Source organism: Nerophis lumbriciformis, linkage group LG10 (genome assembly GCF_033978685.3).
Source record: "Nerophis lumbriciformis linkage group LG10, RoL_Nlum_v2.1, whole genome shotgun sequence".
Lineage (NCBI taxonomy): Eukaryota > Metazoa > Chordata > Actinopteri > Syngnathiformes > Syngnathidae > Nerophis > Nerophis lumbriciformis.
The window spans coordinates 12,391,458-12,417,131 of NC_084557.2; the positions used below are offsets into that span (position 1 = coordinate 12,391,458).

A 25,674-nucleotide genomic window follows, 5' to 3' on the forward strand; every position below is an offset into this window, starting at 1 on the left:
CGATTTTGAATAAAAATAATCTAAAACTGGTGAAGTTAAATGGAAAATAACTTTATAGTATAATCACTGGATACATTTAACAATATAATATATATTTTTTTCTTTTTACATTTTTTTTCTTTCCATGATGGCAGGTGAGGCCCCGCCTCACCTGCCTCTAGTGACTGCACGTCACTGATATATCTAAGAAATACTTGAAAATATATACACCCCCCCGCCAACCCCCCCACCTCAACAACCCCCATTTCCTTGCAATAGTGTTGACTTAATATCGTTGACAGACTAAATTTGATGATTGTTTTGTTCATGCATTACCTTTATTTCAAACCAGATGATACCCAGCTGGTATGTGGCTTTAAAAAGTGCACTATTAAACAAACATACCTGTGTCCTCGGATGTCCGATTGGTCACAAACACCGCCCAGAGCAATGCGGTGGAACTCTCTACCAAGAGTCCTAGCGATGGAGCGCCCCACACTGGTTTTACCAACTCCTGGTGGTCCCACAAAGCAAAGGATGGGGCCCTAGCAACAAACCCAAAGTCTTGTCATTTCTAAACCGACGTTCAAACACGCAGTAATTCATGAAGTCATTTAGGGGAAAGGAACCTTCAGTGAGGCTTTGAGCTGCCGAACAGCCAGATACTCCAACACGCGTCTCTTCAGCTTGTCCATCGCATAATGATCATTGTCCAGTAAAGTCCGGGCAGCTCGGATATCCAAGCAATCTGTAAAAGAGCGGTCGTTTTCTTCAGAGTAAAAGCTCTAAATAATACTACAAAATGAAATCATTTTAAGTTGAAATGAATGCATTTCCACAAGGTTGAAATTGAACTTTGGCAGTATTGAGAGAATTAAACCCATGTTTTATATGCAATGAATGCATGAGATCAGAAGAATATTTAGTTCTACACTGCAAAAACTGAAATCTAAGTAAGATTAAATATCTCAAATAAGGGTGATATTTGCTTATTTTCTGTCTGATAAGATAATTATTCTCGCTAAGCAGATTTTATGTTAGAGTGTTTTACTTGCTTTAAGGGTTTTGGTCCTAAATGATCTCAGTAAGATATTACAGCTTGTTGCTGAGATGTTATGACCTATATTGAGTAAAACATGCTTGAAACTAGAATATCAACTGTTGCAAAGCTGTGTCATCAACACTCACAAGTATAAAACTACTTTTTTAAAGTACCGCATTTTTCGGAGTATAAGTCGCACTGGAGTATAAGTCGCACCTGCCGTAAATGCATAATAAAGAAGGAAAAAAACATATATAAGTTGCACTGGAGCCCGGCCAAACTAAAAAAAAACTGCGACTTTTAGTCCGAAAAATACGGTAATAATTTCTTACTTCAAGCATGAAAAAAACAAATCATGACTTTGACACAATTGTGTCTCATAATTAAAACAGATGACAGCCAAATGGACTTTGCGGTTTTATTTTCAATGAAACAATAGAAAACACGTACTCGTATAGTAGTACAGTTGGCACAGTACAGCAAACTGACAGTTAATATTTAAACATTTAACATGTGACATTTCAAACAATTTTGAACAGAAATAGTTCATGCACATTCAGATAAATTCTTCAAAATTACAATAAAAAAAAAATTATATATGTATATATGCGCACTAATTGACTGAAAGAGCACGCACTTGACGTGATGATGTCATGTTATCGATGGGAAAATGCATTTTTAGACAATATGATTTGCCTGAGCGGCTAGGAGACCCCGAGAGTAACAAGCGGTTGCCTTGTTGCCTTTTAAACATAACCCGTTAAGAAAAATAAACTAGTTTTTAGTATAAGTTTGCTGGTTTCAATAAATGTAATGCCGAGCGCATATCATTATGTCAAGATAATGGCACTAGTATTTATTTAATTTAAGAATATTTTTCAACATATTGAGCAAAAACATCTCTTTTTTTTTTTTCTACCAAGAAAAGTGCACTTGTTATTAGTGAGAATATACTTATTTTAAGGTATTTTGGGTTCATTAAGGGTTAGCTAATTTTACTTGTTTTGGAAAATCTTGACAAGCCAAATTTTCTTGTTCTATTGGCAGATCATTTTGCTTAGTTCAGAAAAAATACCCCTAATTTTTGTATTTTTTTTCTTGTTTTTGAACACAGACTTTTTGCAGTGTACATTTATAAAACGCTTCTTCTCGAGTGACTCAAAGCTCTTCACATTGAGAAACACATTATCTACATGCAATCTGCATTTACACATGTGTGGGTGGCACCCGAAGCGAGGTGGGTGAAGAAGCTGGATTCAAACCAGGAACCCTGAAGTTCCATGCTGACCAATCTACCATCTGAGCCACGCCGCCCCCACAAGGTAACCAAATACTCTAGCGGTCACTCTCAAATGAAATGAACCAAGTTTTCTTTTTCCATGCGGATATGGGCCAAACCACCTTATTTATTGGTGAGGATGGGATGAATGGAGAATGGAGCAAATGAAACATGAAAACGTCAACAGCCTTGTTTAATCTGACATTATTGTCCTCCTAACTGGTCGTTATCTCAGATCTGTAGACAGCTGTTGCTCTTTGTCCCAGTAAAAAAGTCCATGAAACTAGGGTCAGAACACATACCATGGATGTGAACTTCATAGCATTGTCAGGCTTTTCAACTGAGAGGGCTGAAGTAGAGTTTCAACCATGTTTTTTTTTAAATTTATTGTACCTTTCATTACAGTTGTCCATCTCTTTGTGATGGACAATTTAACACAAGGGTTGGGACTAACGCGTTACAAAGTAACGCGTTATTTTTTTATATTCAGTAACTCAGTTACCGTTACTACATGATGCGTTACTGTGTTATTTTACGTTATTTTTTATATAGTATTGGCTAAAAGGCTAGAAACTGAGAAGATCTGAGTGTTTTATTGGAGAGGAAGAGAAGAGCTGTGTGTGTGTGTGTGTGTGGCGGGGGGGGAGGTTGGGTGTCTGTGTTTACTAACAAGACATCATGGCGGAGCCGAAGCCGAGTTTCTTAACATGGAGATATTCTCGCTACTTTTCTTTTGTCGAGCACAAAGACAATAACATTTTAGTTAAATGTAAGTTGTGTCTTGGATCAAAGATCCTATCAACTGCCCAAAACAGCAATTCAAGTCTGCTGAAACAGCTACAAAAGCAACATGCTTGGACGAAGCTAGTAAAGAGAGACACACTTCACCTACACCTGACCACCTCCACCTAAGGATTTTAACGGAGGGACTGCTCGCCAGGACAACATTGATAGAGCCATTGCAGCGTATGTGCTAGAAGACATGCAGGCTATTTCTACAGTGGAGTCACCCGCTTTCAGGCAGCTAATTAGCATGATAGCGGGCGTCAAACGGCAAAAGGTATGAAAACATGTTCCACATACCTGGACACAGTGGACAGTGAGCACATAAACATGGAAAGCAAGCTAAAGAAGACACTCCAAACTCTGCCACTGCTCATCAGTCAGCACTGAAGGTGCACACACTCTGTCAATTCTCTTATATACTCTTTCATTCTAGACTTCTAGAGTGTTTGATTACCACATCACTCTAAATGTATAGACTATAATGTTCACAAACATAAAGAGGGATCCTAGTGGGCCAGGCCAATCTTTCCTTTTCTCTAAACTAAAACTGGGGAAATGCATAGAGTGTTCTGGGCTTCACTGAAGACATGATTTTATTTCACAATTCCTTGAGAGAAAAAAAGGCCTGGTTAGGTGTGTGTATAGCAGTATGTGTGTGGTATATAGTGACATGACATATAATCATGTCATGTGTGCCTTCCTTGGGTGAAGCCAGGTTTACCGCTATGTCGTGACATGTTGTTATTATGCGGTTTGTTACTTATGTATGTTATGTTACAGCTATTTAAAATAGTTTTGTCAATTTGTTCTGCCCCAAAATAAATTGGCCCTTTGAAACATATCTTTGTCTTTGTGTGTTGTATGTAGACCACATTGCTTAGCAGAGTTCAGTGATGCAAATGCATGTCAAGTTGATCAACAGATTGTATTATTCTCCAGTGCAATAACAGTACTGAAATGAAGGCTAAAAGGGCATTAATGGGAGCCTTAATTTTTTATTTTTTTTAATAAGTAACTAAATAGTTACTTTTCACAGTAACGCATTACTTTTTGGTGTAAGTAACTGAGTTAGTAACTGAGTTACTTTTGAAATAATGTAACTAGTAACTGTAACTAGTTACTGGTTTTCAGTAACTAACCCAACACTGGTTACGATACGGTTAAAAACGATATATTTAAAAAAAAAAAACAATTACATACGTTGTACGAACGATTAGATAAGATTTAATAGAGTGTACAAAAGATTAGATTCATAAAATTTTTTGGTGTAGACATTTATCTTTTTTACACCACAAAAGAACAGAACTATTCCTGCGTGTTTGGACCTCGACACCAAGCGCTCAGACTAGATCTGTTCAAGCTAAGTCTGTGAGCATGAACTACTCCAATGAGTACGTCAAACGTCTTCCAATACAAAGTGAACAGTCCAGTTGCAATCAATGAAATGCCCTGAGAACAGGACCATAGCAACAAATCCTGGGCCTCCACACTACAACTTCCTTAAGAACCCCCAGATAGGGAAGAGCGATATGGCCTAAAATCTATATTTTAAAGCATATTATATTTGATGTATAAATAACATAATAATACCATTTTAAAATAGGTTACAAAGGCACCTTGCAGAAATGTTGTGTCATTTCCTGTTGTTGTTTTTTTTTGTTTTTGGTTTAATAATACCTATATTAATCTAATTGTTAATGTACTGTAAGTAGCTACCGGTAGTTATTTTGCAGTTATAACACATTTCTGTCAACACTTCAGTTCAAATGTAATACACTTTTTCTTCTGTTGTTTTAATACTTTAAAACATTCCTTTTGGGTACTACAAATTTGGGTTTGGATCAAACAGGGCTGTATTGGTCAAACCAATACTTAAAATGTTACTGCTGCTCACCTAAGCCCAAGCTCAAATGCTGCCATTTTTCTGATCAGGTTCATCCCATTTTGGAATTTGGATAAATCCTCATTAATTGCATGGGATTTCTCGCTTGCATTATTCAAATTAGCTTAAGAAAAGACTCCAATATTTGTACACAAATGCAATTTTATTGTCAGGATGTCATCCAGGAACCTTTTTAAACGTTTCACTTATCTAAAGTTCTTTCAGGCTGTATTTTGGCATACATGTGCAGAAAATTGCACTACTTAAAAGGCCAAATATTCCTTTGTGTCTTATACCTAAGTTAACATCTTTGGTACCGTATTGGGTTTTGTACTTTCAATATTTAAATGTAGTTAACGGAATATTTTGTATGCATATCATATGGCACATTGCAATCTATTAAGTTCAGATAAAAGCCAAATGTTGCAAAAATACTGTTTAGTCTTCAATCAATAATATAAAATCTTTGGCGTTAAAAATGTTATCGAACGTAATAGCCTATGAAATAACAAAATGAAAAATAACCTCACAGTTACTTTGCTAAATAACTAATTACACTAATAATGAGGTAGCTGAGTTACAAACTCAATTACATTTTGGGAAAAGTAATTTGTAACGGTAACTAATTACTTTTTTAAGGTAAAATGCTACTACTCCATGATTTTATTTCAAATTTTAGAGACTTATGCAGATCCCAAATACACAAAAACAGGTAACAACAAGTACTAAAATTTGGTTTTGCAAAACAGGTCATCTTTAAATCAAAGATGACGTTTAATTATTGCACTTTTTTTTTTTTTTTTTTTACCTTTGGTGCTTTTGCTCCATGGAAGCTCGACCATTAAGTCCAAGTAGTTTCTCACAACGGCGTACTCGGGCATGGACTGTGGCATCTTCACCAATCTAAATGCAGAGGAAAATACACAATTCAATGCAATGCGATACAAATACTGATGGCTACAATAATTGTTTGGCTTCTCACATACTTGCCAACCTTGAGACCTCTGATTTCGGGAGGTGGGGGGAGGGGGTGGGCGGGGTGGGGCGGGGGAGTGGTCGGGGGCGTGGCTAAAAGGGGAGGAGTATATTTACAGCTAGAATTCACCAAGTCAAGTATTTCATATATATATATATATATATATATTATATATATATATATATATATATATATATATATATATATATATGAAATACTTGACGTTCAGTGAATTCTAGCTATATATATATATATATATATATATATATATATATATATAAATATATATATATATATATATATATTTATTTTATTATATATATTTTTTATTTATTTATATATATATATATATATATATATATATATATATATATATATATATATATATATATATATAAAAAATAAATACTTGAATTTCAGTGTTCATTTATTTACACATATACACACACACATAACACTCATCTACTCATTGTTGAGTTAAGGGTTGAATTGTCCATCCTTGTTCTATTCTCTGTCACTATTTTTCGAACCATGCTGAACACCCTCTCTGATGATGATGCATTGCTGTGTGGCACGCACAAAAGTGCTTTCATCAAATGCACTAGATGGCAGTATTGTCCTGTTTAAGAGTGTCACAACATTGCTGTTTACGGCAGACGAACTGCTTTACGGTATACAAAAAAGTGACTGCTGTTGTGTGTTGTTGGAGAAAAAAATGTGTCTGGGGGTCGGTGTATCTGATTTTTAGGAACACTAATACAAAACCTCACAATGATGTCTGATTGAATGACAGACCGCCTTAAAAAACAGAATGGAATTTTTTTTTTTTTTACTGAATGAGACACTCAGAATGTACATGAAAATAAAGAATGTGGGATTTACAATATTAACTATGAAGGATAAAATACTGAATATTGACAACATATGAACGTCACGCCCCCTCTCGATCGACATATTTTACAATCAAGCAAAACACAACAAAAATGCAACAAACACAGCTAAATATGAACGCGAAGGGTAAAAAAAACCCCCACCTACGATCTGGCTTTAGAACTTTGTTGTAAAAATGTCCTTCCGCGTCTGTCCCTGACACCCGCATTTCAGGCTGGCCACTCTGAAAACACTTTGTGGAAACGCTCCCCACCCACACTGCTTAGTGCCTCGTCTGAGCTGCTGTGACGTAAATTACCATAGTAACATCATGCAGAAGCCCAGATTTTAACCATTGAAATACTTTGTATTAGGGCTGTGAATCTTTGGGTGTCCCACGATTCGATTCAATATCGATTCTTGGGGTCAAGATTCGATTCAAAATCGATTTTTTTTTTCAATTCAATACGATTCTCGATTCAAAAACGATATTTTTCCCGATTCAAAAGGATTCTCTATTCATTCAATACATAGGATTTCAGCAGGATCTACCCCAGTCTGCTGACATGCAAGCAGAGTAGTAGATTTTTGTAAAAAAGCTTTTATAATTGTAAAGGACAATGTTTTATCAACTGATTGCAATAATGTAAATTATAAACTATTAAATGAACCAAAAATATGACTTATTTTATCTTTGTGAAAATATTGGACACAGTGTGTTGTCAAGCTTATGAGATGTGATGCAAGTGTAAGCCACTGTGACACTATTATTTTTTCTTTTTTTTTTTTAAATGTCTAATGATAATGTCAATGAGGGATTTTTAATCACTGCTATGTTGAAATTGTAACTAATATTGATACTGTTAATAATATTCATTTTTGTTTCACTACTTTTGGTTTGTTTTGTGTCATGTTTGTGTCTCCTCTCAATTGCTCTGTTTATTGCAGTTCTGAGTGTTGCTGGGTCGGGTTTGGTTTCGGAATTGGATTGCATTGTTATGGTATTGCTGTGTTGGATTGATTAATAAAAAAAATAAAAAAAATTAGAAAAATAAAAATAAAAAATAGATTGTTTTAAAATGAGAATCGATTCTGAATCGCACAACGTGAGAATCACGATTCGAATTCGAATCGATTTTTTCCCACACCCCTACTTTGTATAGTTCAAGACTTACGGTCATTAGAAAACATCACTGCACATCATAATGGCAGCTACACTTTCCATCTTAAAGATCTAAAAAAATTATGTGGGAATGTCCGGCAAGCCAGATTGAAAAGCTTAACGGGCCACATGTGGCCCCCGGGGCTTAATTTGCCCAGGTCTGTTTTAGACAAAACCCCATTTGCAGAGATCCTAAACTATTGAAATGGTTCAATAGTATTACCAAGACATGTTCAATGAAATGAATGACAGCTCGAGCTCATAATGTGTGGAAACGGCCGAGCTGGCTTCATATGCATATCAATATAATTGACATGTTCACCTCTTAAGCTCCTTTAAACAAACTCTAAGAGCTGCTTCAGGCATGTTGGCCCCATGAACCTTCCTCTCCAAGGAGGCTGTGTCATCCTCATCCTCGTCCTCATCCTCCTCGTTTAGCTTAAATTGTCGGCCCGAAAACGGCCCGCCTTTGCGCACAGTTAACACCTGCGGGGACAGCACATAGTAGACTCTTGACTGACGATGTTGTTACTGGATGATGTAGGGTGAAACCTGTTACCTTCTTTTCCTGGTTCGGCATCATTTTCCTAGTTTTCTGCAGAAGTTTGAGCCCTTCTATTTGTCTGGTCAGCATAGGCAGTGTTTTCTTAAAGCGCTCTTCCAAGCTAACGGCATCCAGGACCTTCATGGAAAAGTTCACTTTTACCACAGGATTCAAACAATGGTGGTAATTTGTTTTTGTGACCTTCTTTTTTTATTTGTTTTTTTCTGTTGTTTTTTTAAACCGCAAGCCAAGCATTTGCTCAAAAACAAGTCTCTTAAAACAAAACTGAATTTAATCCAAAGATTTTAACGTGATAATTCTATGCAGCAAAAGCCTGTTTCTGCAACTTCTTTGTCATCACATTTGGATAACACAATTAAAGGGGAACATTATCACCAGACCTATGTAAGCGTCAATATATATCTTGATGTTGCAGAAAAAGACCATATATTTTTTTAACCGATTTCCGAACTCTAAATGGGTGAATTTTGGCGAATTAAACGCCTTCCTATTATTCGCTCTCGGAGCGATGACGTCACATCGGGAAGCAATCCGCCATTTTCTCAAACACATTACAAACACCGAATCAAATCAGCTCTGTTATTTTCCGTTTTTTCGACTGTTTTCCGTACCTTGGAGACATCATGCCTCGTCGGTGTGTTGTCGGAGGGTGTAACAACACGAACAGGGACGGATTCAAGTTGCACCAGTGGCCCAAAGATGCGAAAGTGGCAAGAAATTGGACGAAATTTGTTCAAAATACGAGGGTGTGGGGAAAGCTGACGAAAATGGTCAGTCCTTTGTTCCGCACACTTTACCTACGAAAGCTATGCTACGACAGAGATGGCAAGAATGTGTGGATATCCTGCGACACTCAAAGCAGATGCATTTCCAACGATAAAGTCAAAGAAATCTGCCACCAGACCCCCATTGAATCTGCCGGAGTGTGTGAGCTATTCAGGGACAAAGGACCTCGGTAGAACGGCAAGCAATGGCGGCAGTTTGTTACCGCAGACAAGCGAGCTAAACCCCCTGGATGTCTTGGCTCACACCGCTTCTACCGTCCCTTATGCCACCGAAGATGATCAAGAGAAGAATATCGACCCTAGCTTCCCTGGCCTGCTGACATCAACTACAAAACTGGACAGATCAGCTTTCAGGAAAAGAGAGCGGATGAGGGTATGTCTACAGAATATATTAATTGATGAAAACTCTATTCATTACTCGCGGTTTTACGTAAATTATTATACATAAACTGTGTTTACCAATAATTTAGCTTAAAAACATTACAACTCTTAAAAACAAACACATACCAATCGTTGGTGAGAAGGCGATCGCCGAATTCGTCCTCGCTTTCTCCCGTGTCGCTGGCTGTTGTGTCGTTTTCGTCGGTTTCGCTTGCATACGGTTCAAACCGATATGGCTCAATAGCTTCAGTTTCTTCTTCAATTTCGCTTAAGCCGCTGAAATCCGAGTCTGAATCCGAGCTAATGACGCTATACCTTGCTGTTCTATCCGCCATGTTTGTTTGTGTTGGCATCACTATGTGACGTCACAGGAAAATGGACGGGTGTATATAACAATGGTTAAAATCAGGCACTTTGAAGCTTTTTTTTAGGGATATTGCGTGATGGGTAAAATTTTGAAAAAAACTTCGAAAAATAAAATAAGCCACTGGAAACTGATTTTTAATGGTTTTAACCCTTCTGAAATTGTGATAATGTTACCCTTTAAAGAAACAACAAACTGGTGGTACGACAATGGATTGATGTTAACTTGAGCTCCCTTACAGCTGTTTTTTTTTTAGCAAATTACATTTTAAATGATGACATAGCAGTAACATCTTGTTTATTATTGCCAAATGTAAGCATAATCAACTCCACTTTTGAGAGAAGCGGCTAGGTTTTGGAGTTCAGGGTTTTTCTTACATGAACACCTCTTTCCTCCTGTACATTAGACTACCTATTTACTGTAGGATCTCTTTAAAGGGGAACATTATCACCAGACCTATGTAAGCGTCAATATATACCTTGATGTTGCAGAAAAAAGACCATATATTTTTTTAACCGATTTCCAAACTCTAAATGGGTGAATTTTGGCGAATTAAACGCCTTTCTAATATTCGCTCTCGGAGCGATGATGTCACAACGTGACATCACATCGGGAAGCAATCCGCCATTTTCTCAAACACCGAGTCAAATCAGCTGTTATTTTCCGTTTTTTCGACTGTTTTCCGTACTTTGGAGACATCATGCCTCGTCGGTGTGTTGTCGGAGGGTGTAACAACACGAACAGGGACGGATTCAAGTTGCACCAGTGGCCCAAAGATGCCAAAGTGGCAAGAAATTGGACGTTTGTTCCGCACACTTTACCGACGAAAGCTATGCTACGACAGAGATGGCAAGAATGTGTGGATATCCTGCGACACTCAAAGCAGATGCATTTCCAACGATAAAGTCAAAGAAATCTGCCGCCAGACCCCCATTGAATCTGCCGGAGTGTGTGAGCAATTCAGGGACAAAGGCCCTCGGTAGCACGGCAAGCAATGGCGGCAGTTTGTTCCCGCAGACGAGCGAGCTAAACCCCCTATCGACCCTAGCTTCCCTGGCCTGCTGACATCAACTCCAAAACTGGAGTGATGTCTACAGAATATATTAATTGATGAAAATTGGGCTGTCTGCACTCTCAAAGTGCATGTTGTTGCCAAATGTATTTCATATGCTGTAAACCTAGTTCATAGTTGTTAGTTTCCTTTAATGCCAAACAAACACATACCAATCGTTGGTTAGAAGGCGATCGCCGAATTCGTCCTCGCTTTCTCCCGTGTCTCTGGCTGTCGTGTCGTTTTCGTCGGTTTCGCTTGCATACGGTTCAAACCGATATGGCTCAATAGCTTCAGTTTCTTCTTCAATTTCGTTTTCGCTACCTGCCTCCACACTACAACCATCCGTTTCAATACATGCGTAATCTGTTGAATCGCTTAAGCCGCTGAAATCCGATTCTGAATCCGAGCTAATGTCGCTATAGCTTGCTGTTCTTTCCGCCATGTTTGTTTGTGTTGGCTTCACCGTGTGACGTCACAGGAAAATGGACGGGTGTTTATAACGATGGTTAAAATCAGGCACTTTGAAGCTTTTTTTAGGGATATTGCGTGATGGGTAAAATTTTGAAAAAAACCTTCGAAAAATATAATAAGCCACTGGGAACTGATTTTTAATGGTTTTAACAATTCTGAAATTGTGATAATGTTCCCCTTTAATAAGCATGTCAGAAATAAATCAACCATACGATACCACTGACCTGCCCGCAACACTTTGTGGTGGACAGCCAACACATCTCCATAGTCAAAAACATAAATATACTTGTTAAGTTAAACACCTGCCTTGTTTTTAATGAACACTTACGCTTACTGCGCTACTGTGTTTTAGCATTGGTCATTATGGTGGAGCCACATTTTTTCTGAGATGGTACTTGGTGGCTAAAGTTTCAGAACCACTGCTCTAGTGTATCTACTGTAGGCTGCTATCACATTGACAAATCTCATACTTCAACAACTTCACTTTTCAACAATGCCCTTTATTTTAAGTGACACCCAGCAGCCACCTTACCTGCAATTTCTCCTTGTTTGAGGAGCGGATCATCGATGCAACAACATCCGGGAGAGTTTCCTTTGGAAGGCTGTCCAACAGACGCCTGAATTTGGCCACTACTGGAACAGATACGTCCAACATACCTAACAACTACGCACACACACACGCACACACACGCACAGAGTGGTTAGGGTCAGTGGCACAAATTGCAGTTTGTTAAAGCCAAACGCACATCCATCATTTTAAGTTGCTGCTGTCTAGACATCAGAGTAGCAATAGGAGGTCTTTTTGAATGGGCTATCTATAAAAAATGCCACCAGCAGTTTAAAGGGCCCCTCTAATGCTGACAATATTGACTCTTGTTTCATAGTTATTCGCCTAAAAAAATTCCCCTCAAAATAGACATTTTCATTGGAGCAAGTTTCAGCACATATTGGAACGCCCACTTTTAGCTGCTTCAGTCTGCTGATGTCACCTAGAAAAGACTGGAAGCAATTTCATAATGTGCAGTGTGTGTTTTGGTAGCATTTTCATCTCAAATCATGTTATTTTTGTAGATAACTTGAAATAATTATCAAATATGGCATGATGTCAAGAGAACCTCCTGCATATTTCATGGAATTCCATATAGAATTAACACCACGGTTTCTAGTGGACTGTTTTATGTAGTGTTTTATGCTCAGTGCGCTAAAATGCCTGTTGGGAACATATGTTGATGGGCTGTTAGATGTCAGCTTCTAGATGCATTGTTGCAGGTTTTAGCAATACTACGAAATAAGGGGTCAGCCTGCATACATTACAAAGAAGGGAATATGAGGAAAGTACGGAAGTCTATAGTCAAATTCAATTCCAAAAATCAGGACCACCCTCGAGGAAAGAAAGACTTGAATGAGAGCATAAAGAAAGAGCAAGAGAGAAAAATAAGTTAAGCTGCTAGTGTTCCATTGTGCGGCTTCTTCTACTGATGTTTTCCTCTTGATGCTTGAGGAAATACTGAAAGAGCACGAGGAAACAGTCTATGATGTCTATGGAAGAGGAGATGGAAGTCTGGAAATGCCGAGTCTATGCAGGGAAATGTGCTCTAGTTCTGTAGACGACGTCATGCCAATGGGGTGGCATATCAAGTCTGGGGATGGAAAGGGGGCGTTCCAAGTACAGTTAGCAACCTGCAGATTACTCAAAAACTAATTGACATGACTGCAAGATTAATTTAAAGGAGAGAAAATTATATATGAAGACAAATTGGTAGTCAAATGTTCTTCTGAACACAATGGGTCCTTTAAAGTTGGCTAAGGCTGTTTTTTACACTTCACACTACATATTCCAGATCTTTTCAGTTGAAAATCCTTGTTTATTGCATACTCTAAACTGTTCACAACAAAATAACATAACAACAACAAACGTATTTACCTCCATCATGTCTGTAAGGTTCAAAGTTTTCAATATTTTTTAAAAGCAGAACCCTGGAATTAAGAACATATTTCACCTTTAACCTCTGCATAATACAAGGGGCAAGGGTCAGTTAACGTAGCTTAGCACCAAAATTAGAAACAGGTGAAGAGTTACAATATGGATTTAAAGCCCTGTAACTTTTTCTGACATGCTTTTATAGGCACAGAATCAAACGCTGTAACTAATAAGGAACATTTCTATCAACACGTCAGAACTTTGAACGTTAAGGGTCTACTGTCACATCAAAGTGAGCGTGGGTTTTGAGAAATCCCACTTATGAAATATGGTTTATAATGAACATTGCCTGGGAGAGTTCTAGAAATGCCTAAGAGACTAGTCATAAAAGGCAATGTTACCAAGGACAAAATTGCAAAGAAGACAAGATATAGTTTGTCTTTAAATAACTATGGGAGACGTAACTTACAGCTGCCACGTTTCTGGCAGTCTGCAGTACTTAGTTGCTACATTTACTGTAGAAGGTATCTGTGTTACATCCTTTCATCTGCATCATTCATTCTATTCAGGACCTATGCTAAAGCCTATCCCAGCTAACATGAGGTGAAAGGCAAACTTTATACTGTACAGGACAGTCTCACAGCATGTTGTTGTTTCACTCAGTAGGAAGTTGTATGACTACAGCAGTCTGTTGTTTGTGTTCATTAGGGGTTGGCAGATAAGTCAGATACTGTACTGTGCAGTATTATTTGTATTGGACTATTACTAGCGTGTTGATATATGTATTTTTAAGTTCCTGTCTATGTTTATTTCCACAAATATGTTTTGTTATGTTGTTCATATTTTTGCAGTACATCACTGATTGATAGATGTATTTATTGAAATCATTTTAATTCTGCAGTCTTTGGGCATAGTAGGACTTGGTGGGCAAAGCCAAGGATTTCAAAACAAACTTGTTTAGTTATATTGTATTAATAACTATTTTCCTCAAACAACTGCATGTAATAAATAGGAAAACAGGAATAATTGTAATTCCTTGTTGCTATTTTTACCTTGTCTTGTAAAGCTGTGTGTGTATGCTGTATTGTTCAATTGTTCACAAAACACACATCAAGTATGCTTAAAGTATGTATCATGTGTTTTATCCTAATTATAATCATGATCTGCTTTTTGCAGATGATGTGGTCCTGATGGCCTCATCTGGCCAGGATCTTCAGCTCTCACTGGATCGGTTCGCAGCTGAGTGTGAAGCGACTGGGATGAGAATCAGCACCTCCAAGTCCAAGTCCATGGTTCTCGCCCGGAAAAGGGTGGAGTGCCATCTCCAGGTTGGGGAGGAGATCTTGCCCCGAGTGGAGGAGTTCAAGTACCTCGGAGTCTTGTTCACGAGTGAGGGAAGAGTGGATCGTGAGATCGACAGGCGGATCGGTGCGGCGTATTCAGTAATGCGGACGCTGTGTTGATCCGTTGTGGTGAAGAAGGAGCTGAGCCGGAAGGCAAAGCTCTCAATTTACCGGTCGATCTACGTTCCCATCCTCACCTATGGTCATGAGCTTTGGGTTATGACCGAAAGGACAAGATCACGGGTACAAGCGGCCGAAATGAGTTTCCTCCGCCGGGTGGCGGGGCTCTCCCTTAGAGATAGGGTGAGAAGCTCTGCCATCCGGGAGGAGCTCAAAGTAAAGCCGCTGCTCCTCCACATCGAGAGGAGCCAGATGAAGTGGTTCGGGCATCTGGTCAGGATGCCACCCGAACGCCTCCCTAGGGAGGTGTTTAGGGCACGTCCGACCGGTAGGAGACCGCGGGGAAGACCCAGGACACGTTGGGACGACTATGTCTCCCGGCTGGCCTGGGAACGCCTCGGGGTCCCACAGGAAGAGCTGGACGAAGTGGCTGGGGAGAGGGAAGTCTGGGCTTCCCTGCTTAGGCTGCTGCCCCCGCGACCCGACCTCGGATAAGCGGAAGAAGATGGATGGATGGATGGATAATCATGATCAATAAATGAAAGGCAATATCACAAAAATAATTTCCAGTTCAAAGGTTTTGGTATGACCATTAATAGCCCTACATTTACTTGTATGTATTATTGAATTTCATATAATGTTTCTATTTGTCATTATTTTTTCCTTTTTTATTTTCTTTATTTTTTAATTCACACTGGAGAACGAACTGTAGAGCTCTGTTTGTTTTTGTCTAATAAATCTTACTTGCTCCACTGGAAGCATTTCACAACACGCAAAGGTTCCCAAAGCCTGATCCTTAAAGATGACAGACAGGCTTGTTGACAGGTCATTTCCTGTGTATATCCACACTTTCTCCCACCATGAACAGGAATTAGTCCCAGGGGTGCGACTACTGGACTACATTTGCTGCCAAGCAACCTTAGCAGGAACAATAGCTAAGTACAGTATTAGGAGCACAAACAAAGGTTAGTTTGAGAGAGAACATTATGTGTGAGACACGATTACTATATCACATTGTTCAATGGTCCAGAAAAAAAAGATGATTCCATGAGAATGGCCAAAAAGTAGTCTTACTCTAAACAACCTTTGACACCCACCTGTAGCGCAGCCTGGTAGAATTGCTGGGACAACTCTTGCAACTCTCCATCTTCTGATATGACTGTCCCTGCCAAGGTTGTGTAATGTTCCAGTTTATCCAACTGTTCCACCTACAAATTTGACATAAAACAGACAGATACTGTATGTTGGATACAGATGCAAGCCTGCATTCATTTGGATGTGTGTAATGATAAATGACTCAAACTTGGCAAAACAAGAGCAATCAGCAACAAAACCCCGGGAACAAGAGAAAAGTTGTGGAGCTCAGAAGAGTTTTCAGAAGTAATTAACCATCTTAGATTCACCTCTGCCAGCACAAAGGGTCGTTCTGTCAGCAGGCTTGACACGCTAAACCGGCACAACCCCGTGATGAGGAGGGTATAGTGGGGCTTTGGCCAATTACTGCCCACGACCTGCACGGCGATCCCAGCTGTACCAATTCTAAAGGCAAACAGAGAGGAAAGTAATGTGAGACAATGGAGGTCCAAGTCCGAACTTAAATAGTTTTGTCTTTCCATTTTTACACTTGGGTGTGATGCTCAATTAGTGCTGGGCGATATGGCTGAAAAGTGTATCATGACGCAAGTTTTTTAATAATGTTCGATGTTGATAATTATTTATATTTTTTATGATTTATGGAAAATATAGACCAGGAGAAAAATATATTAAATGTTAAAATTTCTATTTCAAATTCAACTTTCCTCTGGTTATAATCCCCTCAAGCTATCAGGTCAGAAAGGAAAGGAAAATGCCAACACGACCATGGAAAACACTCAAAAATCAATGTAAACAAAATTCAAAAATCCCAATAACCACTTGACAATAACCTATTTAAATTAAGGTGCAAAAATAAAAAACAAATGTAAGAAATGCTCAATAAATACTGTGTTTGGTGTACAAGGTCAATGCAAACAAAATAGTGTGCGCTCACTGAAAGTGTGGTTAAATACATTGCCAAAGACATGCTGCCATTTAATACATTTAATACTTAAAAGTAGTATCTCTAAAAGTGCTGCAAACGTTTGACAGACATTTGCAATGTTGTCATACCATGTTGGTGATTCTTCACTCTGATTAAGTTTTTTTCACATGACCTGTTAATACGTACATACTGTAGTGTTTGTATTGTTACTCTGCACTTTTGTTTATAAAAGGTTCTAACTTGACTGTCAGTTAAATAATGTGCAACTCTATCTCTGCCTCGATGTTAAAACATATTTGTCAATACTTTATTCCATCCATCCATTTTCTACCGCTTATCCCTTTTGGGGTCGCGGGGGGGCGCTGGAGCCTATCTCAGCTACTTTACCTATAGTATTTATTGTTTTGTTTTTTTATATATGAGGGCCCCCAATCCCTTCCTTAACATATTTTATTGCGTTTGGTTGTGATTTGTATTCTCGTGCAAATTTTTGCTAACAAAATATATGTTATTGTTATTGTCTATTTTATTTAACTTGGAGATTTAAAAATGTACATTTCAATTAGAATGGTAAAATACGAGAAATTGAAGTTTATTGCATTTGAAATTATAATACATGCTTTATTATTATCTATTATCATTACATCAGTGGTTAATTTGGTCCAAACAAAATGGCAATAATATACTTTATCTGCAATAATCCGTAGGTCAACACCGCCTAATTGCGTTTTGTTGAGGCTAGTAAATAAAGCGATTGAAGGTGAATCATGATCTATGTTTCTTCTTAACCTCAAGCGGGACATTACAAAAATAGCGTGCCATATTTCCCTCTAAGTAACAGTAATGGCGTTGTAACATTTGAACAATAATAACGGTACTGGCAATGGTCTTACTCCTAACATCAGTTTTCTATAATATGTTCCCTTTAACCTCAGCCCCTTAGCTTGGAAATTTCTGAACCACTCAACACAGGATCAAAACCAGACAGCACCAGTTATGAACTAAATAAGCTGCAATGGCACTTTTCCAGCTGCATATTTGCACAATTTTTTTGTAAAATGAATTGGGTTAAATTTTATGTAATGGTTTTCTTACTAGTAAAATTGAAAAGCCATTTTTATAACCACATTGAAATGATGTGCCAATGTCTAATTGGAATCTTCACTCGCGTCCAAGTTTCCAAGTTGTTTCCGCAGTCCCTTGTCAGTCTGTTGTGAGAAACAGAGAGTAGAGCCAAAAGACAAAGCTGTCAATTTACCAGTAAACCCTTAGTTCCATGCATCCTCATCTATGGTCATTTATGGCGATTGACCGAAAAGGACAAGGTCGTGGCCACAAGCAGTTAGTTCTTTTTTCTGCTACCAATAATGAGGAGTGAAGACCTCATTCAGAGAGTTGATCTCCATGTTAAGAGACACCAGTTTGTGTAGCTTAGGCTTCTACAACTGCTGCTTCAAGGATACCTACTCTGTGACATGTTCTGGGCATGTCCAACTGAAAGGAAGCATTGGCTTAGACCTGAATTTCTCACGGCTGGCTCGTGAATCTTGAAGCAGTAGCAAGGAGCAGGGAGAACTGCACTGTTTAGTCAATTTCTTCTCCAATTTGATGCCAAAAGATAGATGAATGGTCCTCCTATTGAATTCTATCATACCCTCACGATACCACATCCTACTTTCACTGTAAACTAATAGTTTAATCCCTCATGAAGCAACCCCAAACCTACGGACGGATACATCTTGCAAAACAAGAAGTAATCAGGCAGCACAAGCTGATCTGGACTGAAGTGGAGGCAACATGTGTGGATATACAGTACAGTGTCACCTCAACTTGCGTGTCATTTGAGATACGAGCTGCCTTGCGGCTTTTTGTTGTCAACAAAACACGATCGACCGAGCAGTCAACCCACGAGGCACCCATGCAGTTAGGACCTCTTGAAGCAGCAGCCAGCTCCCACATCAGCAGATCATTTTTAAAAAGCAGATATGTGGAAAAGCTACTGATGGTATTCTCCACAAAAAAGCAGCTTGAAGGAAATACCATACTTGCCAACCCTCCCGGATTTTCCAGGAGACTCCCGAAATTCAGCGCCTCTCCCAAAAACCTCCCGGGACACATTTTCTCCCGAAAATCTCCCGAAATTCAGGCTTTCCCACAATATAAACAGCGTATCTGCCCAATCACGTTATAACTGTAGAATGATGGAGGGCGAGTTCTTGGTTTCTTATGTGGGTTTATTGTTAGGCAGTTTCATTAACGTCCTCCCAGCGCGGCAACAACACACAACAACAGCAATCACGTTTTCATCTACCGTAAAGCAGTTTGTCTGCCGTAAACAGCAATGTTGTGACACTCTTAAACAGGACAATACTGTCATCTAGTGCATTTGATGAAAGCACTTTTGTGCGTGCCACACAGCAATGCATCATCAGAGAGGGTGTTCAGCATGGTTAGAATAATAGTGACAGAGAATAGAACAAGGATGGACAATTCAACCCTTAACTCAACAATGAGTAGATGAGTGTTATGTGTGTGTATATGTGTAAATAAATGAACACTGAAATTCAAGTATTTATTATTATATATATATATATATATATATATATATATATATATATATATATATATATATATATATATATAATAATAATAATGACAATGATAATAACAGGACAGTATTGTCCTGTTTAAGAGTGTCACAACATTGTGACAATGTTGTGACACTCTTAAACAGGACAATACTGTCATCTAGGATGGACAATTCAACCCTTAACTCAACAATGAGTAGATGAGTGTTATGTGTGTGTATATGTGTAAATAAATGAACACTGAAATTCAAGTATTTATTATATATATATATATATATATATATATATATATATATATATATATATATATATATATATATATATATATATATATATATATATATATATATAATAATGACAATGATAATAACAGGACAGTATTGTCCTGTTTAAGAGTGTCACAACATTGTGACAATGTTGTGACACTCTTAAACAGGACAATACTGTCATCTAGTGCATTTGATGAAAGCACTTTTGTGCGTGCCACACAGCAATGCATCATCAGAGAGGGTGTTCAGCATGGTTAGAATAATAGTGACAGAGAATAGAACAAGGATGGACAATTCAACCCTTAACTCAACAATGAGTAGATGAGTGTTATGTGTGTGTATATGTGTAAATAAATGAACACTGAAATTCAAGTATTTATTATTATATATATATATATATATATATATATATATATATATATATATAATAAAATAAATATATATTTATAGCTAGAATTCACTGAAAGTCAAGTATTTCTTGTATATATATATATATATATATATATATATATATATATATATATATATATATGAAATACTTGACTTAGTATTTCTTATATATGTATATATATATATATATATATATATATATATATATATATATATATATATATATGAAATACTTGACTTGGTGAATTCTAGCTGTAAATATACTCCTCCCCTCTTAACCACGCCCCCCACCCCCGAACCCCACCTCCCAAAATCGGAGGTCTCAAAGTTTGGCAAGTATGGGAGATACCACAGAAAGTGTGTTCTGCCAAGGAATAAACGATAAGTTTATCCACTGCAGCTACAGAGGAGGATTTTTTTTACCCTCCTATCGTTCACAATTATTATAAAAGATATGACGACGAATGTATGTTTTTTTAATGCATTTTAACATGTAACGTAAAAAAAAAGAAAAAAAAAGTCCGCTTACAGCACAGCCAATGGGAGGTCCTCTATTCTGCCCATAAACCCAATAAAAAAATATCCAAAAAGCGCCAAAAATACTCCATTTACATTTTTAGACTTGAATATTAACCAAGTATTAGTGACATTGTTATTATAGGCGCGAACGCAGACAAACTCTTTATAGTGGCGCCGTGATCACTTCTGTGTGTCCCTATCATTCACACGTTCATTTCGTCTTGTATTAACTATTGCAATTCTATTTTCACTCTTTTCAACAAGTCAACGCTAAAGAGACTTCAGACTGTACAAATTGCAGCTGCCAGACTTTTGATCCCAGAACAGAACCCAGAACAGCCCATATTACCCCCGTGGTATCCAGTCTTCATTGGCTTCCAGTCAAATTCCGCTTTGAGTTTATGATTTTAGTCCTGACTTTCTGTGCATTGCATGGTGGGGCCCCTCAGTACATCACTGACTTGTTATGCCCCTACTCGTCAGGGCGCAGCCTCCGGTCTTTAGGCCAGGGTCTTCTAAAGATCCCAAAAACTTGTTTTAAAACCTGTGGTGAACTGGCATTCCATGCTATAGCTCCCAGACTCTGGAACAATTTGCACCAGTCCCACCGTGATCTTGACTGTGTTGACACTTTTAACAAACATTTGAAAACTTCTCTTTTTAGCTTCAAGGCTTGCAGCACTTCTGACGAGTTTATTGATATACAAACCCTGTTTCCATATGAGTTGGGAAATTGTGTTAGATGTAAATATAAACGGAATACAATGATTTGCAAATCCTTTTCAACCCATATTCAGTTGAATATGCTACAAAGACAACATATTTGATGTTCAAACTGATAAACTTTTTTTTTTTTTGCAAATAATTAATACCTTTAGAATTTGATGCCAGCAACATGTGACAAAGAAGTTGGGAAAGGTGGCAATAAATACTGATAAAGTTGAGGAATGCTCATCAAACACTTATTTGGAACATCCCACAGGTGAACAGGCAAATTGGGAACAGGTGGGTGCCATGATTGGGTATAAAAGTAGATTCCATGAAATGCTCAGTCATTCACAAACAAGGATGGGGCGAGGGTCACCACTTGGTCAACAATTGCGTGAGCAAATTGTTGAACAGTTTAAGAAAAACCTTTCTCAACCAGCTATTGCAAGGAATTTAGGGATTTCACCATCTACGGTCCGTAATATCATCAAAGGGTTCAGAGAATCTAGAGAAATCACTGCACTTAAGCAGCTAAGCCTGTGACCTTCGATGCCTCAGGCTGTACTGCATCAACAAGCGACATCAGTGTGTAAAGGATATCACCACATGGGCTCAGGAACACTTCAGAAACCCACTGTCAGTAACTACAGTTGGTCGCTACATCTGTAAGTGCAAGTTAAAACTCTCCTATGCAAGGCGAAAACCGTTTATCAACAACACCCAGAAACGCCATCGGTTTCGCTGGGCCTGAGCTCATCTAAGATGGACTGATACAAAGTGGACAAGTGTTCTGTGGTCTGACGAGTCCACATTTCAAATTGTTTTTGGAAACTGTGGACGTCGTGTCCTCCGGACCAAAAAGGAAAAGAACCATCCGGATTGTTATAGGCGCAAAGTTGAAAAGCCAGCATCTGTGATGGTATGGGGGTGTATTAGTGCCCAAGACATGGATAACTTACACATCTGTGAAGGCGCCATTAATGCTGAAAAGTACATACAGGTTTTGGAGCAACATATGTTACCATCCAAGCAACGTTACCATAGACGCCCCTGCTTATTTCAGCAAGACAATGCCAAGCCACATGTTACATCAACGTGGCTTCATAATAAAAGAGTGCGGGTACTAGACTGGCCTGCCTGTAGTCCAGACCTGTCTCCCATTGAAAATGTGTGGCGCATTATGAAGCCTAAAATACCACAACTTAAGCTGTACATCAAGCAAGAATGGGAAAGAATTCCACCTGAGAAGCTTAAAAAATGTGTCTCCTCAGTTCCCAAACGTTTACTGAGTGTTGTTAAAAAGAAAGGCCATGTAACACAGTGGTGAACATGCCCTTTTCCAACTACTTTGGCACGTGTTGCAGCCATGAAATTCGAAGTTAATTATTATTTGAAAAAAAAAAAAAAAGTTTATGAGTTTGAACATCAAATATCTTGTCTTTGTAGTGCATTCAATTGAATATGGGTTGAAAAATATTTGCAAATCATTGTATTCAGTTTATATTTACATCTAACACAATTTCCCAACTCAAATGGAAACGGAGTTTGTAGATAGTTGAAGAGATGTTACCATTTTTAAGATGCTTTGGAGGGCATTTCCTACATAGAGAATCATTAAAAATGCATTTTAATGAAAATACCCATGAGCTAGTGTTTTCATGTATGAAGAGATACATTTTAAGTTCCAAATAAATTTAAGAATAATTACATTATTATGATAACAAATATTGTAATTGTAAAAACTCTATTTTGTTGAACTAGTAAGTCATTTATTAAAGTTATGGATTTAAAATTGCATTCACGGTGTCTGCCACAAGCTTGTGTTTGTTAAATTATCACATGAAGCTTTTTATTCCATGTAATCTTAAAGGGGAACATTATCACCAGACCTATGTAAGCGTCAATATATACCTTGATGTTGCAGAAAAAGACCATATATTTTTTTAACCGATTTCCGACTCTAAATGGGTGAATTTTGGCGAATTAAACGCCTTTCTATTATTCGCTCTCGGAGCGATGACGTCACAACGTGGCGTCACATCGGGAAGCAATCCGCCATTTTCTCAAACACCGAGTCAAATCAGCTCTGTTATTTTCCGTTTATATGGAACTTAAAATGTTGCATCATCTATGCAACATTTTGACCAAAGAACCACCATTACATGTTATGTAGACCACAAGGAAGTCTTTTACATTTAGAAAAAAATTATCATAATATGACCCCTTTAATGCACCCTATAAACCGGTGCGCCTTTTGTATGAAAAAAAAGATGACTAGACCCGCTCATCGGCAGTGCGCCTTGTAATCCGATGCACCATATGGTCCGTAAAATACTATGTGTACATCAGTGTTCCCCAACCTTCTTTGCACCACCAACCGGTTGAATGTAGACATCATTTTCAGGGACCGGCTTTCCATGAAAAATACTACTCACTATAACGCTGAATTAGTGGGAGCCCTGGGCTTCTTTCTTTGCAAAGAGATCACATTTATATTTTATATGTTTATTAATGTGCATTGTATCATGTCACAAAGTTATAACAAATATAACAAAAGGCAACTTCCTATCAGGAGTTTTATTGTGCATCTGTAAACAAGCTTATTTTTGTGTCTAGTGCAGGGGTGCTCATTACGTCGATCGCGAGCTACCGGTCGATCTCGGAGGGTGTGTCAGTCGATCACCAGCCAGCCATTAAAAAAATAGTCCTAAAAATGAGCGATCATAAATCTTCACTATGACGTCACTTTCGTCACTTGATTGACATTCACGGCACCCGAGGGTCTTCTGAGATGACGCTGGCTGCTGCCAGCTCATTAAAATTACCGACTGGAAGGCGAGAAACACTTTATTTCAACAGACTCTGGCGCCGTACCTGTCGTCAAAACTCCAAAGACCGACTGCACAGTTGCACAGTTGCGCTAACAAAATAAGAGTCTCAGAAAGCTGGCGTGCACAAGCTAGCAAGCTACGGAGTTTGCCGACAATGTATTTCTTGTAAAGTGTATACAAAGGAGTATGGAAGCTGGACAAATAAGATGCCAAAAACCAACCACTTTCATGTGGTATTGGACATAAAAGAGGACTTTTTTTCTCCTCCATTCGAAAATGCGGACATTATCATCACCACTGTCTGATTACAATTAATGCAAGTCATCAGAATCAGGTAATACACCAACTTATATTCTTGTCTTCATGAAAGAAAGGAATCTATATGTGTTAAACATGCTTGTATTATCTTTAAACACCTTTAACTTATTAACAATATTAACTATATGTGTTAAACATGCTTGTATTATCTTTAAACACCTTTAACTTGTTAACAACATTAACTATATGTGTTAAACATGCTTGTATTATCTTTAAACACCTTTAACTTGTTAACAATATTAACTATATGTATTAAACATTCTTGTATTATCATTAAACACCTTTAATTTTTTAACAATATTAACTATGTGTTAAAAATGCTTGTATTATCATTAAACACCTTTAACTTGTTAACAATATCAACTATATGTATTAAACATGCTTGTATTATCATTAAACACCTTTAATTTTTTAACAATATTAACTATATGTGTTAAACATGCTTGCATTATCATTAAACATCTTTAACTTGTTAACAAAAACATATATTTCATAAATAAGTAAATATAAATTATATATATGAATGAGGTAGATCCCCACGACTTGATCAATTGAAAAGTAGCTCGCCTGCAGAAAAAGTGTGAGCACCCCTGGTCTAGTCGGACAGGCGAAAGTTAAGTTGGAGAAAATGCAGTCGTTTATTAATTATTTAATGTTTCTCTGCGGCCCGGTAGCAAATGCGTCACGGACCGGTACCGGTCCACGGACCGGTGGTTGGGGACCACTGCTTTACATGATTTCCTGGAGGGAAAGTTGACCAAAATACTGCATGACAGCATACTAGAATACCAGTCAGACACATTTTAATCCATCAATCAACCTACAGAGAGTGGTCAAAGCCTCAGGGATAGTAGCAGCTGTCAATTGTTTTTTTAGAAGTGCATTTGTTTCATTTACTGTAATTCCAAGCACGTTTCTCTCTGGCACTCATCGACGGTGGACGCTCCCCTTCCCTCTCCCTTATCTCTCCTGCTTGTCTTAACTTTCTTGTTGCCTCTTTTTGCACAGCTCTCCAAATCTAAACATTGGAACTATTTAACTGGCCTCAACG

General features: G+C 38.0%; 1 protein-coding gene across 1 annotated transcript in view; it reads right to left on the reverse strand.

The window, feature by feature from the left end:
* The window catches only part of lonp2 (lon peptidase 2, peroxisomal), a 65,350-nt gene that overhangs the window by 33,116 nt on the left and 6,560 nt on the right, over positions 1-25,674 (reverse strand). Inside the window, exons 2-9 of the mRNA XM_061970264.1 lie at positions 16,384-16,519; positions 16,078-16,188; positions 12,129-12,260; positions 8,536-8,658; positions 8,299-8,462; positions 5,777-5,871; positions 609-727; positions 385-524 (exon numbers count right to left, since the gene is read on the reverse strand). Of these exons, the coding sequence (XP_061826248.1) occupies positions 385-524; positions 609-727; positions 5,777-5,871; positions 8,299-8,462; positions 8,536-8,658; positions 12,129-12,260; positions 16,078-16,188; positions 16,384-16,519 (1,020 nt within the window). The remainder of the gene's footprint in view (positions 1-384; positions 525-608; positions 728-5,776; positions 5,872-8,298; positions 8,463-8,535; positions 8,659-12,128; positions 12,261-16,077; positions 16,189-16,383; positions 16,520-25,674) is intronic.